At 52.8% G+C, this 13,562-nt stretch overlaps 10 protein-coding genes and 1 pseudogene across 10 annotated transcripts in view, besides 8 other annotated features; all 11 read left to right on the top strand.

Annotated features, from left to right (window-relative positions):
* TraAM80_01338 (uncharacterized protein) overlaps positions 1–103 on the top strand; it is a gene marked incomplete at both ends in the record, with an annotated part of 750 nt that extends 647 nt beyond the window's left edge. The window contains one exon of the mRNA XM_029378389.1: positions 1–103. This exon is cut by the window's left edge and continues 647 nt beyond it. Coding sequence (XP_029241773.1) covers positions 1–103 — 103 coding nt within the window.
* Positions 104–132: 29 nt separating this feature from the next.
* Positions 133–591, top strand: TraAM80_01337 (uncharacterized protein; the record flags this gene model as incomplete). Its single annotated transcript, XM_029378388.1, has 1 exon — positions 133–591. The coding sequence occupies one exon, from the start codon at positions 133–135 to the stop codon at positions 589–591; it is 459 nt and encodes a 152-aa protein (XP_029241772.1).
* Positions 592–1,256: 665 nt separating this feature from the next.
* On the top strand, positions 1,257–2,645 carry TraAM80_01336 (thiolase protein-like protein, putative; annotated as a pseudogene).
* A 380-nt stretch (positions 2,646–3,025) lies between these two features.
* Positions 3,026–3,571, top strand: TraAM80_01335 (uncharacterized protein; the record flags this gene model as incomplete). Its single annotated transcript, XM_029378387.1, has 1 exon — positions 3,026–3,571. One exon carries the CDS (start codon positions 3,026–3,028, stop codon positions 3,569–3,571), a length of 546 nt encoding a protein of 181 aa, XP_029241771.1.
* Positions 3,572–3,866: 295 nt separating this feature from the next.
* Positions 3,867–3,884: a microsatellite.
* A 274-nt stretch (positions 3,885–4,158) lies between these two features.
* On the top strand, positions 4,159–4,968 carry TraAM80_01334 (diphthine synthase; the record flags this gene model as incomplete). The annotated part of the gene is made up of 1 exon (XM_029378386.1): positions 4,159–4,968. One exon carries the CDS (start codon positions 4,159–4,161, stop codon positions 4,966–4,968), a length of 810 nt encoding a protein of 269 aa, XP_029241770.1.
* A 59-nt stretch (positions 4,969–5,027) lies between these two features.
* Positions 5,028–5,053: a microsatellite.
* Positions 5,054–5,179: 126 nt separating this feature from the next.
* TraAM80_01333 (uncharacterized protein) lies at positions 5,180–5,734 on the top strand (the record flags this gene model as incomplete). The annotated part of the gene is made up of 1 exon (XM_029378385.1): positions 5,180–5,734. The coding sequence occupies one exon, from the start codon at positions 5,180–5,182 to the stop codon at positions 5,732–5,734; it is 555 nt and encodes a 184-aa protein (XP_029241769.1).
* A 54-nt stretch (positions 5,735–5,788) lies between these two features.
* Positions 5,789–5,812: a microsatellite.
* A 219-nt stretch (positions 5,813–6,031) lies between these two features.
* TraAM80_01332 (uncharacterized protein) lies at positions 6,032–6,397 on the top strand (the record flags this gene model as incomplete). Its single annotated transcript, XM_029378384.1, has 1 exon — positions 6,032–6,397. The coding sequence occupies one exon, from the start codon at positions 6,032–6,034 to the stop codon at positions 6,395–6,397; it is 366 nt and encodes a 121-aa protein (XP_029241768.1).
* Positions 6,398–6,656: 259 nt separating this feature from the next.
* Positions 6,657–6,684: a microsatellite.
* A 33-nt stretch (positions 6,685–6,717) lies between these two features.
* On the top strand, positions 6,718–7,191 carry TraAM80_01331 (cytochrome c oxidase VIII (COX VIII); the record flags this gene model as incomplete). The annotated part of the gene is made up of 1 exon (XM_029378383.1): positions 6,718–7,191. One exon carries the CDS (start codon positions 6,718–6,720, stop codon positions 7,189–7,191), a length of 474 nt encoding a protein of 157 aa, XP_029241767.1.
* A 196-nt stretch (positions 7,192–7,387) lies between these two features.
* Positions 7,388–7,424: a sequence feature (A-rich).
* Positions 7,425–7,995: 571 nt separating this feature from the next.
* On the top strand, positions 7,996–8,937 carry TraAM80_01330 (uncharacterized protein; the record flags this gene model as incomplete). The annotated part of the gene is made up of 1 exon (XM_029378382.1): positions 7,996–8,937. The coding sequence occupies one exon, from the start codon at positions 7,996–7,998 to the stop codon at positions 8,935–8,937; it is 942 nt and encodes a 313-aa protein (XP_029241766.1).
* Positions 8,938–8,994: 57 nt separating this feature from the next.
* Positions 8,995–9,090: a sequence feature (A-rich).
* Positions 9,091–9,385: 295 nt separating this feature from the next.
* TraAM80_01329 (uncharacterized protein) lies at positions 9,386–9,949 on the top strand (the record flags this gene model as incomplete). Its single annotated transcript, XM_029378381.1, has 1 exon — positions 9,386–9,949. The coding sequence occupies one exon, from the start codon at positions 9,386–9,388 to the stop codon at positions 9,947–9,949; it is 564 nt and encodes a 187-aa protein (XP_029241765.1).
* A 151-nt stretch (positions 9,950–10,100) lies between these two features.
* Positions 10,101–10,124: a microsatellite.
* A 1,610-nt stretch (positions 10,125–11,734) lies between these two features.
* Positions 11,735–11,759: a microsatellite.
* Positions 11,760–11,886: 127 nt separating this feature from the next.
* Positions 11,887–13,500, top strand: TraAM80_01328 (protein kinase; the record flags this gene model as incomplete). The annotated part of the gene is made up of 1 exon (XM_029378380.1): positions 11,887–13,500. The coding sequence occupies one exon, from the start codon at positions 11,887–11,889 to the stop codon at positions 13,498–13,500; it is 1,614 nt and encodes a 537-aa protein (XP_029241764.1).
* Between the last annotated feature and the right edge of the window lie 62 nt (positions 13,501–13,562).

Below are 13,562 nucleotides of genomic sequence, written 5' to 3'. Positions count from 1 at the left end.
CATCCGCCGCAGCAGGCGGGGCGGCCGGGCGGTACCCCCTACCAGCCAGCGCGCAACGCTACGCACCCCCCCTTTCTCACCAACCGAAACGACTACAGGGTAAAGCACCAGCCCTGCACCAGCAGTGCGAAAATGAGGGGTGCTATCCTTTTTTTTTCGCCCGCGCCGCAGGCGAAGCGGCGGTGGGGCGCCGGCACGGGTGGTGCCCCTCGGGCGCAGGGGGCGGGAGCCCCGAAGGGGGCGGCGAAGCGCCGCGCCACAAGTCGAAAACACGGAAGTCCGGAGGAACGGCTGCAGAAGAGCCGGGCGCACGCAATGATACAGGCTTCGTCGCTGGTTCCTGCGGCGGGGGCGCAGTCCGGGCGCGCTCGAATGCTATCGACGCCCGGGAAGGCGGTGGCAGAATTCGGCCCTAAAAGGCCTGCGTGGATGCCCTTTGGGCTGTCTGGGCCTCGAGGGTGTTTCAGATACATGTTGTTTTGTGTGTTTCAACGTCTTTCGTGCGCCGTGTGGGTTGGTGGGTGGGGTGTTTTTGTGTGGGGTGTGGTTGTGGGGCGCGTGCGCGTCTGGGATGGTTCTGTCGCTTTGTGATGCCGCTGCGCCGGTGGCGCAATGGGGTGTGTACGGGGGCGATGGTTTCTTATTGTGATACTCGCGTGTGAACTATGGTTGGCCGCGTGGTGTTTGTTATTGTTGGTTTTGTTGTGACTCCAGGTGTTTCTTGTTTTTTTTTGCCCCCCCCCCCCCCTGTTCGGGCGCTAGAGTGTACGATTTTTTGGTTTTGAGTTGTCTATAGGAATGACTTTTTCCCTATTTTTTCCAAGTTTCTTATGTGTGGCAATTTTCCCAGTAACTCTTTCCTTAAATTTTTTTATTGGTACTTATTTGCAGTATTGAGGATGTAGGTGCCTTGGGGGTCCAGTGCTATTTTATCTTCGTGTTTGTGTCGGTCATTGGGCTTTTTTGAATACACAACCTGCCTTGCAATATGGCGCGGAAGAACCTAATTCCCAAACTTTGGAGTTTCCTAGGGTATTGAAAACTCTTTTTATTCATACATGCACACAAGACTTATTTGGTTCAGCCTGGGTATCGTTTTTGTCATGGTAAGTGATGTCTTTGGCCACTCTCCCATGTACGGCTTCTGGTGGTCACTGTGTTTACTGTTCATCTTTCCACGTTGAAAGATAAACAGTAGCTGTGAGCCACAATCACCAGGCTTCTTTTATACCTTTTCTTACTACAGTACTCTTTGTTTGAATAGGTTCCCACCATATGATGTGAAAACAGTACAATGTGTGGAGTGCTCAAGTGTTTCTAAAGCAGCAAGCAGTCTTCGTGACGAGTGCACGAATACCCTTTGCGAAATCGTTTGAATCTTTTCTGACGGTGGATAACGTGTAGTTGGGCACTGCTGCCGTCGGGGTCCTTCTGAGAGAGACCAAACTGCAACCCAATGAGGTGGACCACATTATCTGGGACAGTGTCGTTTTGCATCTTAATGCTTGCAACCACGCTCGATATATTATTATAGATCTGAACCTCCCTGAGAAGATCACAACTTACCAGAATGGTCTGTGTGATATGATTGAACGCCATGACACAGGTGATGGTTATGATCGAGAGTAGTCATGTTGACATTGTAATCGCTGGAGGGAGCGACAGTCTGAGTAATGCTCCAATAATGATGCCATCTACGCTTGCGTACGGGCCGGTAAAGCTCACCAAGGGTAATAATGGGGGCGTTGCAGTGATCCATGAGTTTTTGAAAGAGACCGGATACAATTCTCTAGGCTGGCTGCCAAAACCCCTGGTTCCAGAGAAGTGAAACACCGGCGGGACAATGGGATGACACACGAACTTAATTGGGGAGCTCAAAAACATTGCGCGGGAAAATCAAGAGGCTCTTGTAATTGATTCGCACAAAAACGCAACTGAGGCCAAAAGGGAAGAGTACATGCTGAATGAAATTGTCCCAGTAACTGCGACGAGGAATGAACAGACTGTTGAGTTTGTCAAGGACGAATACGTTCAGGGCAATCTTTAAAAGATGTAAACAAGGCTACCAACATTGAAACCGGCATTTCGAACATCAGATGGCATCATCGCCCCATGACATCAAACGGGTTGACAAATGGTGGCAGTGCCATGCTACTGATGTCGGAGGAGAAGACCAAGCAGATTAGATATCCTACATACGTCAGCCTAAAAGGTTGGCACTTTTCAACCATCGATCCCTACCCACAGATTTTACTTGCTCCTGTACTTATGTGAGGCTCCGCTTTGAAGATTGCAGGTTCCACACTGAAGGATGTTAACTTTTTTGAGTTTCATGAGGCGTTTGCTGCACAGGTGCTTGTCACTATCAAGTTTTCACTGTCACCAGAATTCTTGGAAGGATACGCTCGCTCGAAGCTTGTGCTGAAGGAAAAGTTTGATTTTTCAAAACTTAATATGAATGAAGGCGCTATGGTGCTAGGCCATCCTTTTGCATCCACAGATGGATGTTTTGTAACTTCATTATCGAATGAGATCCGCCGTTCAGGCAAGCTTCACAGTCTTATCAGCATATGCTATGCGCTGCTGGTGAGTTGGGGGGGGGGGGGGGGGCATTGGTATTTTGGAGTACACACCAAAGGCAAAGTAGTACTGCAGAGTAGTGCCACCGTCACCATGTTCCTAGATGCGGGTGTGTTGGTGGATCCTTGAATACACGTAACCAATGTTTATTTTTCTCTCATTTTGGGTTTCTATTTCTTCTATATTTTGTTCGACTGGCGTGCTGCTGCGCTGAGGGTGTGGTGTTTTTGATATATGTAGTTTTTTTTTTTAGTGGGGAAATGGTTTTCTTGAGAAAGGGAAGGTATAAAAAAAAGTATCTTTGTGGGATTGTACCCGAATGACATTACCAATTTTTTTTTTTAGCTACTTGTCAAATTTACTGCTATACAATGCTTGTATTCTTCGTTTTCTGTCAATACAACTTCTTCTACCCACCCGCTAGCAGTTACACAGGAAGTTGGCGATGATAGTATGGGCAGTGGGTACAACCAATCAGGCGAAGCTGGACTCAGTTCACGCTGTTGTTTGTAGGTGCTTTCCGAGCAAGCAGCACGATGTTCGTCCTGTGGCGGTAGCTTCCATTGTTCGTGCACAACCCATTTCGGCCGAGGAGTCGCAGCAGGGTGCACAGCACCGCGCTCATGAAGCCCTGCGCCTTGTTCCTGAGGCGCACTATGGTGTTGGACTGGAAGGGGGGCTGGAGAAAGCTTCAGATCGATGGTTTGAATGTGGTTGGATGTTCGTGGTAGAGCGCTCTACTGGAAGGTGCGGTATAGGCTCTTCTGCACGTTTCGAGATGAGCCAAAAGCTTATGTCCAAGATTCTGGACGAAGGCAAGGAACTGGCGGAGGTGATGGATGAGCTGACTGGACAGACAGATGTAAGGTCTGGGCAGGGCGCAATGGGAATACTGACAGCCGGGTATTTGAACCGTGCTGAATCCTATTCTCACGGTTTGATCTTTGCACTGGCTCCATTCCTCTCCGAGCCCAAGTACTGGGACAAGTAAACATATTTTTTTTTGAATAAATACATATAACATGTTTTGACACATGAGTGGGGGAACACTGGTTTGTGCTCTCCAATTGCCCCCTGATCTGTATCACCTCAGATTGTCCTTGTTCCACCGTTATAGAGAGCACTGGAAGAAAATGTGCGACCAGGTGGGACCAAACAAATCTGTGGACGCCTTGTTAGGCCAGCCTGTTTTGTGCTCGTTTTACGTATGATCTACCTTTTTTGTTTATAACGCTGTTGTGTTGGAATGCAACGAATGCAGGTTTAGCTTTTTTTTTTTCTAATCTTACTACTACTACTACTACCATCCACTCGGAGGATACTGGCGGGTGCGGGCGCCATAAGGAGTGCCACTTTGTTTGCTTTCAACAAATGCCCGGTAGTCGTAACACGTTTTTTGAATTTACTTGTTTGCTGGTGGATGAGCATTTGATAGCTTTTATGCGAATTGGAATGCGAGGCGCCTTTAATCAAACTTCCATCTCCTTTTAATGCCCTTTCTTTCTCTAGAAGAATAAGGAACAAGACGATATTGAGGCGCACATTTTTCTCTGGTTATTGAACTTTAGGGAGGTGCATATGTTTACACTGGTTGGATTGGGTCTTGGCGATGCCAGCGACATCACGCTAAAAGGTCTTAGAGCTGTGCGTGAGGCGGACATTGTATATTTGGAGGCTTACACATCTTTTCTCATCAATAGTTCTGTGGAGGAGCTCGCTAGTGTTTACGACAGACCCGTTTTGGTTGCTGACAGAGAGATGGTAGAGAGTGGGGAGCTGCTGCAGGATGCTTTGGAGAAAAATGTCGTGTTGCTTGTTGTTGGGGACGTATTTGGAGCTACGACGCACTCCGATTTGGTGGTGCGGTGTCATGAGCAGCGTATTACTTGCCGAGCCATCCACAACGCTTCCATCATTAATGCTGTGGGTTGCTGTGGGCTGCAACTCTATCGCTTTGGTCAAGTACTTTCGCTTTGCTTCTGGACAAACTCATGGCACCCAGACTCATGGTACGACAGGCTCAAGGCTAACAGAGAGATGGGGCTCCACACCTTGGTGCTACTTGACATCAAAGTCAAGGAGATCTCTGACGAAAATCTGGCGCGTGGGCGCAAGGTGTATGAGCCATCACGCTATATGCGCATCACAGAAGCCATTGATCAGATATTGGAGGTTGAGCAACAGAAAAAGGGAGGTGCGGTAGCGGCAGATGGAAGCACTGTGGCCATTGGTCTGGCACGTGTGGGTTCAACGACACAGCAAGTTGTCGCTGCAACAATGCGAGAGCTAAGAGCAGTTGATTTTGGTGATCCACTTCATTCATTGATCATCGCAGGGGATATTCACGCCTGTGAGATGGAGCATGTTGACATCTTTCGTTTAAACTAAGCATATACCTGAGGAAGCGGAGGAGGAAGGACAGGGTTCCAGAAGACCTTTAAAGTAGAATATATATATATATATATATATATATGCTTACCTTAACTTTTGCCCCACTGAGGTCATGTTGATTGCGCCGTCTTTCATTTTCCTTGACCCTATCTCTTTAAAGAAAGGGGACTCACAGGTGGCGTACTCCTTGTTGCATCAAGGGCAGTAAATGCAGAGGGCCACACGACCCCTGTACTACGTGCGTCCCACTGGCGTTCTACTGAATTTTTTTCCCCTAGGAAAGTGCAGTGGTCCAGTGAACGCACATGTGCTTCTGCCGTGTAATAATCTAGATGGGAAGACAACGCACCACATGAAAAAGATCCAGGGACAAACGAAAGACCCCCAGCTTGTGCTCTCGCGGAACGATTTGAAGCTACAGTGCGAGTACTGTCATTTTCAGTGGGTCCATGACACACTTTGCGTGCGCTGCCCAGCCCAGCCAACGCACAATAAGCGTGAGATGTGGTTGCAGCCGACGTGGATGTGGGGCAAGCAGCAGCCGTATCAGTACTATAAATACATGCCCGCGGTGCGCAATCCCAGGACTGGCATGCTGTTGGCTCGTGAGGATGCAAGTGGCATGAACAACGAGAGACGTGGACAGGGGCTAACCACGAAAACGCTCCTTCTAGAGAAGGAGAGGCGGGGCATTTCGAGAGCGGTGAGCAACATTGGGAGGTACAATACCCGCTGGCAGACGCGTTTCCCCTTTCCAGTGTAGCGGTGAGAGGCATATTTTGCGTGCTTTCTTTCCATTCTGTGCGTGTGTGTGCTTGGGGAGGGAGGGGGGGGGGGGGGGCTCTTCGCCGCTGGTTTGCGCTCCGCCGTTGGGTATATTATTATTGCATGTTACTCTTGCAGTGGTACCGCCGTCTCTGTTCCATTTGCTCCCAACCTGGTAGACTGAAGGGCACAATCAGCAGCAACCCGCACTCCGCTCCCACTTGTTGCACTGGGACGATTCCTCACAAGCAACGAGCGAGGCGTATACGCTACATTTCAGGGTAGTTTGGAGGCGATGAGTGCGGACCCTGAGGCGCCAGCGGATTCAAATCGCCGCAGCGGGGGCCACGTCATTCGGAACATGATTTATAGGCACGACAGCGCACGTAATCTTGAAATTGTCACAGGCTGGCAGGATCAGGGGACGCGTGAGTACAATCAACGGATAGTACCTCCTGCCAAGTTGGAGCTACATCCGAAGCACCCATGCCACGCTCTCAACTCCCAGCTGCTGCACTGCAGCTTAGACTGCCCGGCGGAAATGAAGCTGGCGGGACGCATCGCCACGTGCAACACGGAGCGCAAGAATCTCATGGTTTGTTTTGCAAAGAACAAGGCGTGGAAACCGGCGCCCCTGTCGGGGGGGTATAACTTTTGGTGACCAACGTCCACGGATGGAGCTCACAGGCGCGCCCCCTCCTCGTAAACACCGAGTGAATGTCCCGCTTTAACCGACGGTGGTGCGCAGTGCAAGTGTCTCTTCTGCCTTCCCGTGCATAGCTGCCTTTTTTTTTTGTTGTTTCTTTGACGTCCTCTTTGGACTTTTTTGTTGCTGTTGGCGGCATACGCAACACTAGACCTCCAAGCAACGAGGGAGTAGCAACAAACTAGGAGTAAGGAAAGGCCAAGAAGCACACAAGCCAACCAACCAACCAACCAACCAACCAAGAACAAAGAATTAAAATAAAAGAGCTAACAAAGATGCTTCGCCGTACAGCTCCTGCCGTGAGTTTCACGACATCCCACCGCGCTCTCATGTTGCGCACAAGCCGCCCGCTCTTGGGTGGTGACATGCACTCCACTGAGCGCTTCAAGGCTGCGTGGGATGAGATGCCGCTGCACCTTCTGGGTGCCTCCCGCAAGCAGGTGTTTGAGTGGCACTGGAAGTGCATATACCAGTTGGGCCTTCGTGACACCACCCGCATGACGAAGCTCCGCGTGTTGATGAACTGGGGTGCACTCTTCTCCTTCCTCTACCTTACGTACATCTCCGTTTTCTACTCCTCCTTCTATCACGTGTACTACCAGGACTGGCCTGAGGAGTTCAAGCGCGAGAACGCGCGCGCGTACGCGCAGTCAAAGGGTGGCGATGTGTGGGCAGCCGATGGCAAGTTTATCCGCCCATACTTTCACATCAATCCACCTATGCTTACCATGACGAGCGAGGACCTGTAAGCGCGGTAGTCAGACGAGGAAGCACAACACAGATAGAGGAAGTAGGGAAAGGTATATGTTCTGTAGCAACGAAACATCAGCAACAACAAAAACCGAAAGAGTGCTGAATGCGGGTGGGGGGAAATTATACAATTTATGTGTTCTCAAACGTTAGTAAAGTGTGTAGGGAAAGTTTTTTTTTTGTTTAGGAACAGGCATTGTGTTTTATTTTTATTTTATTTTCCTTTTTTTTTCCCCCTTGCTTATGCACTTGGTGGGAGAAATAAGTTTCGCCTCAGAGGATGGTTTCCACTTAAAACCTACCACCGCCTCAGAGCATTGGAAAAAAAGGGAAAAATAAAGAGAAAACAATATGCGGAAGGAAGCGAGGGTGACAGGTGTCAAACAAATGTTGGGAGACGTCAAATATTTTCTGTCACTTCAGCTTGCCGATATTAGTACGGTGGAAGAGTGTTAGAACTGGCAGGATCAGTGCGCTGCGTGGTGCTCGGTGTTTAGGAACAATACGAAGCAGACTGGTAGGGTGCAGTGCGTCTTGTCTTGTGGATATACGGCTTTTCGTCAGCTTAAAAAAAAATTAAAAATATGCCTGTCTCATATCTACATGTGATGCGTACCCCACCGCGTCTCCTTTGTATTGCTTCCGTGGTTTGCCTTCACAAGGTAGTTGCTGAGGTGCAGCGGAAGGCGCGTGCTGCAGCGGGTCGGACACACCAATAACGCAGGGAGACGAAGTAGCAACAAAAGCGAAAACAAAGAAGCAAAAAAAAAGAAAGAGTGCGTGTGTGTGTGGGGTGAATTTGTATGTTTGCCGTGAAGTGTGAGGCGGCTTTTCTGTGGCACCCAGCGGTGCACCACAGCCTGCTCTTGCTGCGTGCCTTGCGGCAGCGCCACACACTTCTTCTGGAGCCCGTCTGCACGACGACGACGGCGATCCGTCCAGAGGACTTTTGGTGCCTTTCGCGCTTCCGCAGCTTTGTTGCCATCGACGCAACGGGCACGAGCAGTGCGGCCTCCTTCAATGACGCCGAAGTCGGGAGGAAGGAGTCGCCACTGCTGCAGTTTTCCGAGGGGGGACTGCGACGTGTGCACGACCCACAGCATATTTTCTACTTCTTCCCCGCCGCTTCCTCGGGACTAGAGCACCAGCGGCAACTCCAGGCATACTTGGATGCGGCCCTTGTCGCTGATCACGTGCTGCACGCTGTGGACGACGTTCTTCAGGCACGGAACACGGCTGAAATGGAGGTGACGCGTCAGACGCACAGCCGCTTGATGGATCTCCTCACCCGCCTGGAGACTTCTCTGGAGGGTGATGACGATGAACTGCCGCGCGAGACAGAGAACTGGAGCACGTGGCCGCTCTTCACGATCTTGAAGTTTTTAGTGGAGGAGGCCGGGCTTTTGTTGGGTCCATTTCCTCGCGTGGCAAAGGCATACCGTCAGCTGCAGGACTCCAAAGCCGTCGTTGCACACACACGGCTTGTCAACCGCACGCTGCAATTGACGCGGAACGACGAGGGCTTTTTTGTGCCGCCGTCGCCGTGGGCCTACCGGGGCTTTCTCCGCGACGTCCAGCGTCAACTGGCGGATTACACAGCAGACCCCGCGGAGCGCATGGTGGACGGTGTTTCGGGTGAGAAGGGGCCGTTGAAGGCGCGCGTGAGTGGCGCTCGCTTTGGAATGCAGCTTGTCTCCGCACGCATGCCATGGACCATGCAGCGGGAATGGATGCGGAGGCCCTAACCTCCACATGCATTTTTTCACAGGAGTCGTGCTAGGAATCAAGACCCCTGGACTGTTCTTTTTTTTTTTGCTTCTGCCTTGCTATTGATTTGCCCTTTGCGCGTTTGCTTTGTTCCTTTCATCGTGCCATTTGCCATTTGCCTTTTACTTTTTTTCCTTCCAATGTTGTGTCGCGTGGCTTTGACTGTGGACGGTCTCCGTGGGTAGGGGTGAAGTTAGATTTGGCACGATGAGCCGCAACGGCGAGCTTTGCCTAAAGAAGGTGATTGTTTCCTACTGCCCCAGCAAGGGGTAGCCCAACACGCGCCAGTTTCTCGCGACACACCTACCCGCCTTCCACGCAAAGTACCCGAGCGTGACGATTGACATCCGCCCGCGGCTGTGGGCCGAGACGAGCGTGACCGGCGTCTACCGTGACGGGAGCGAGAGGAGCTACAAGACAAAGTTTATGAGCCCCATGGGTATCTGGCTGCGACTGCATCGTCTGGTAAACACTGCCAACGACTACGACCTGCCGTTCTCCGCTTCCCAGCTCCATTTCCAGCGGCGCTCGGTGCAGGGAACGTGGAACCCATGGCTGTGGCACTATGAAACTGAGAGGCGGCGCACAGAGGCACCACAGTGGCGCCGAAAACTTTCCGAGGAGGAGTGGGACTATTACGTGGATCAGTACAGTGCACAGATGAAGCAAGAGGAGGAGGCGATTCAGCAACGCGTGTCTGAGCACACAGAGATACCTGAGCAGAGTGCCAGGGAGGTCCAGGAGCGGTGGAAGCAGCACGTTCTGCCGCGGCTGCAGACGGATCTGGAGTTTAACCTCTCCCACTTCAAGCGGCAGCATGCACGAGGGCAGCGGCCTGAACCAGTGACGATGGGAGAGTACAAGCTCTTTTCCGTGCCTGACCACCGTGAGCTTGGGCAGGATGCGGTGGACATGATGCGGCGAAGAGAAGCAAGGCATCAGGAAGAGTGGTGGCGACATCGCAAGGAACAATTGAAGGCACCGAAGTGATCGAGAACGGGTGAGGAGGGGCACGTTGCGGCGAGGTGTGGGCAGCGGGCGTACGTTGCGCTGGGGACTGCGATGCTGGTGGAGGCGCGGAAAGGGATGGATAGAAGCACCCGAGCAGCCACAGTCTTCTACTGTGGCTTCTCTCGCTGCGGTGTGTGTGTGTGTGTGCGAGTGTATTTTTCTTTCTTTGGCAGCCGCCGCAGCCTCCCGTCGTCCCTCCTGTAGGGAAGTCTTGCGAGGTGTAACGTGTCTGTTTGGCGGGGCGATCACAGCACGCACTTCACAGTGTGATTCTCCCTAGTTTTTTGCAAAAGAAAAATAAATGAAAGAAAATGAAGGGGAAAATAAATAAACACGCGGAAGAATGACGCCGCTCCTTTTGCGTTCATCCCGTTGGGGCTTCCTCAGTTATGCAGCACTTTTGCTTCTGCAGCCAATTGGCGCGCTCAGCCCTTCCCCGCCTCGCGATTCTCTGGACTGCTAAAAGTAACGGCGTTTTAACGGCAAGAACTGAATGCCCTCACTTTCACCTGCACACGTAAGGTGGTGCACAGGAGTGGGATGCACGATCGAAAACGCTCAGGGTTTAGTCGAGCTTCCTTCCGTGTGAAAACGCGTGCACGACGAGCCGCAAGCGGGTTGCGAGGGACGCCGTCACACACACACATGTTTTCCGAGGCCTTTTTCTTTTTTGGACCTCACTGACCCGTCACGCTGCCGCCGGGGCTCTGGCCGCGGATATGGAGCGGAAGGGTGCCTCGCCTTGAAGCGGAGTGCCGAGGAGGCTGGAGAGGCAGAAGGCATGCTGGAGGCAGCCCCGCGGTATTGACAGCGGCGGCTGCACCGTCGTTGATATGGGGGCACGACGCACGCACAAATCATTTTTATTTTTCTCTCTATCCCTCTTGCTGTGGGAGCACGGCTGACGCCAGCTGAAGGCGCGTCACTACTGAGCAAATGGGCACCCCTGCGGTGTTGCTCGCTCGTCTAGGGTTGCGCTTGCTTCGGTCGAAGAAGGCCTGCTGCGTCTGTGATGCCAAATCTGTGCGGGCCGCTGTAAGATCGCACGAGGAGCGGTGATAGCGCTGGACCGCCTTCTGCGCCTTGTCGCCGTGCGCAGCCGCAACGTACAACGGGGGAGTGCACAACAGCAATAATTCACATTAAACCTTTGCTGGGGCATGCTTGGCGCCGTACTGCCTTGTTTTGCACGCGGTTCCATGCACTCACATGTGTGTGTGTGTGCTGTTCACGCGCGGAAGAAAGCGGGAGTGGCGAAACTGGCGGGCCGATCACGTGGTGCGTGGCAAGGGCGTTGTAGCTATGACGCTCCGTAGCTGCGTGGATGCGTACTTTCCGGGTGAAGGTATCGGGCAAGCGGGAACAGGCGCAGACAGATTTCCCGCTGGGGATGACGTCTCGTTGCCACAGCGCTGGGGGGATGACAAACTGCGGTAGCAACAAATTAAGGTGGATGACACACGCGCTGGCTGAAAAGGATGAACGCTGAGCATTGTGCTTTGGTGCAGGGACAGAGTACGCTGTGGATGTGTTTCTGTCTGTGTGTGCTGCGCATCGTGTGTTTCTCCCTCTGCTTCATCGTCGCTTTGCCTTTCCCCAAGAATTGTTAGGAGGGCGTAGTAAAGAGAGTGACCCAAGAGACACTACCCAACACCAAAAGTTTTTGTTAGCGTGCTAGTTCCTGTTACGGCCACCTGCGTGCGGGTGAAAAAACGGGTGAGGCGTTCCAGAGGGCCATAGGCCGGCACGCCGGCACTTAGAGTGATATATATGTATATATACATATATAACCTTGCAATATATAATTACATAAGTTTAACTTGAATATTTATTTTATATTAACAATTGTCACAATAGTGAGGGAACAAGATATAGATAGGTAGTAAGAAGCGCTTCCGTGAATAGGCGCAGAGCAAATGCGACGTCCAGGTATAGACACGACTTACGCGTCTGACGCGGACGCGTCGTTGACGCCGCAGGCAACCACCTTTGCTCCAGTAGGACTGGGCGTCGTTCCATTGATACCCATCACGGACTCACTACGACATTTTTCCTTGCTGCGCGAGAGTAGGTGGGGCTTTAGCCCTGTCATGTCTTCAACGGTCTCCACTGGGGACTCAGCCAGTAGCACCGTGCATGGCCCCCACTTTGGAAACCTGCGTGGCATACTTGGCACCTCGCTTAAGGTGCCTGAGCGTATGATTGTTCCACTGGAGCGGCTGCGGCTGGTGCGTGGTGAGGTGCTGGGCGTGGGCACCTTTGGTGAGGTTTTGCGAGGGGAGCTGAGTATGCTCAGCCCTGCTATGCGGCAGAGCCCCGCACCCTCGATGTCGTTCCCTTTGTTAACCGCACACAGCCGCTCCAATTCGAGAACAGGGAATTCCGTTTCTTTTATGGGGCATTGTAGCGAGGAAGATCAGCCGCCAACGGCGCGAAGCAACACCAGTGGCGGTGGCGGTGGCGTTTACGGAGCAGGCACAGTTCAGGTGGAGGCGAACGCCACAGATTTGACGCGGCAGGATGACTGCAGGACCGTTTCACCGGAGAATCCGGCACTGCATATGCGATCATCGCCGTCACCGCCGCAATGCCACCCGAGGGAGCTGTCACGAGAAGCCGTTATTTCGCGGACGCCACTGTGTGACGTTGCCTTTACGGATCTCAGAAACGGCCCACTGCGGCGGGCTTTCCGCCTTGCGACGAACCAAAGCGAAGTGAGGGGCACATCTAAGCCGTGGAGCAGCAGGGCCTTTGTTGCCGCTGATAACGGGGTGGTCATTATGCCCGTGGCTGTGAAGCGGATTGACAAGTCTAGTCTCTGGCGGCGGCCAAAGATTCTCAAATCGTTTGAGTCCGAAGTGAATCTCACCGCCTCCTTAAGCCACCCGTGCATCGTGAAGATGTATGGCGCGGCTGAGGACGAGGCCGAGCTGTACCTCATCATGGAACACGTAGTGGGGGACACGCTTGAGAAGTACATCAAGACCCACGGACCGGAGCACTTGGCTCTCCTCGCTCCCCGCTTTCTCGCCGACGTCGTGCTGGTATTGGAGTACCTGCACACCGTCGGGGTTGCTCACCGCGACGTCAAACCGTGCAACCTGCTGGTTACAGCTGACCACCACGTGGTCATCGTGGACTTTGGCTGCGCCTGCTACCTTAGCGACGAGGCGGCGAATACCTTCGCCGGCTCCGCCGCCTACATGTCGCCTGAGGTGGTGTGCACGAGTAAGGCAAGCGCGACGAGTGATCTGTGGGCCCTGGGCTGCGTCCTGTTTGAGCTCTTCGCCGGCCGCACCCTGTTTCACTCGGATAGCCCCATGCTTGTGATGCGCAAGGTAAACAATACCTGGACGACGAGCTGGAGTACCCGCCGCGCTTCCCGGCAAAGGCCAAGGACCTCGTGCGGCGTCTCGTGCGGCGGGATCCCATGGACCGCCTTGGCTCCGATGCGATGGGCGGCTTTGACGCCCTCAAGGCACACCCCTTTTTCACGGACGTTGACTGGACGCGGACGCCAAGGAAGTTGAACCTCATCTTTCGCTCCGGCGACACCTCTCTGGAGCTGCCGCTGGGTGTGCTGGCGGATGGC

The sequence above is a fragment of the Trypanosoma rangeli genome (assembly GCF_003719475.1).
Source record: "Trypanosoma rangeli strain AM80 chromosome Unknown Tra_15.4_contig_00026, whole genome shotgun sequence".
Taxonomy (NCBI): Eukaryota; Euglenozoa; class Kinetoplastea; order Trypanosomatida; family Trypanosomatidae; genus Trypanosoma; species Trypanosoma rangeli.
This window is presented reverse-complemented; position numbering and strand designations above follow the sequence as displayed.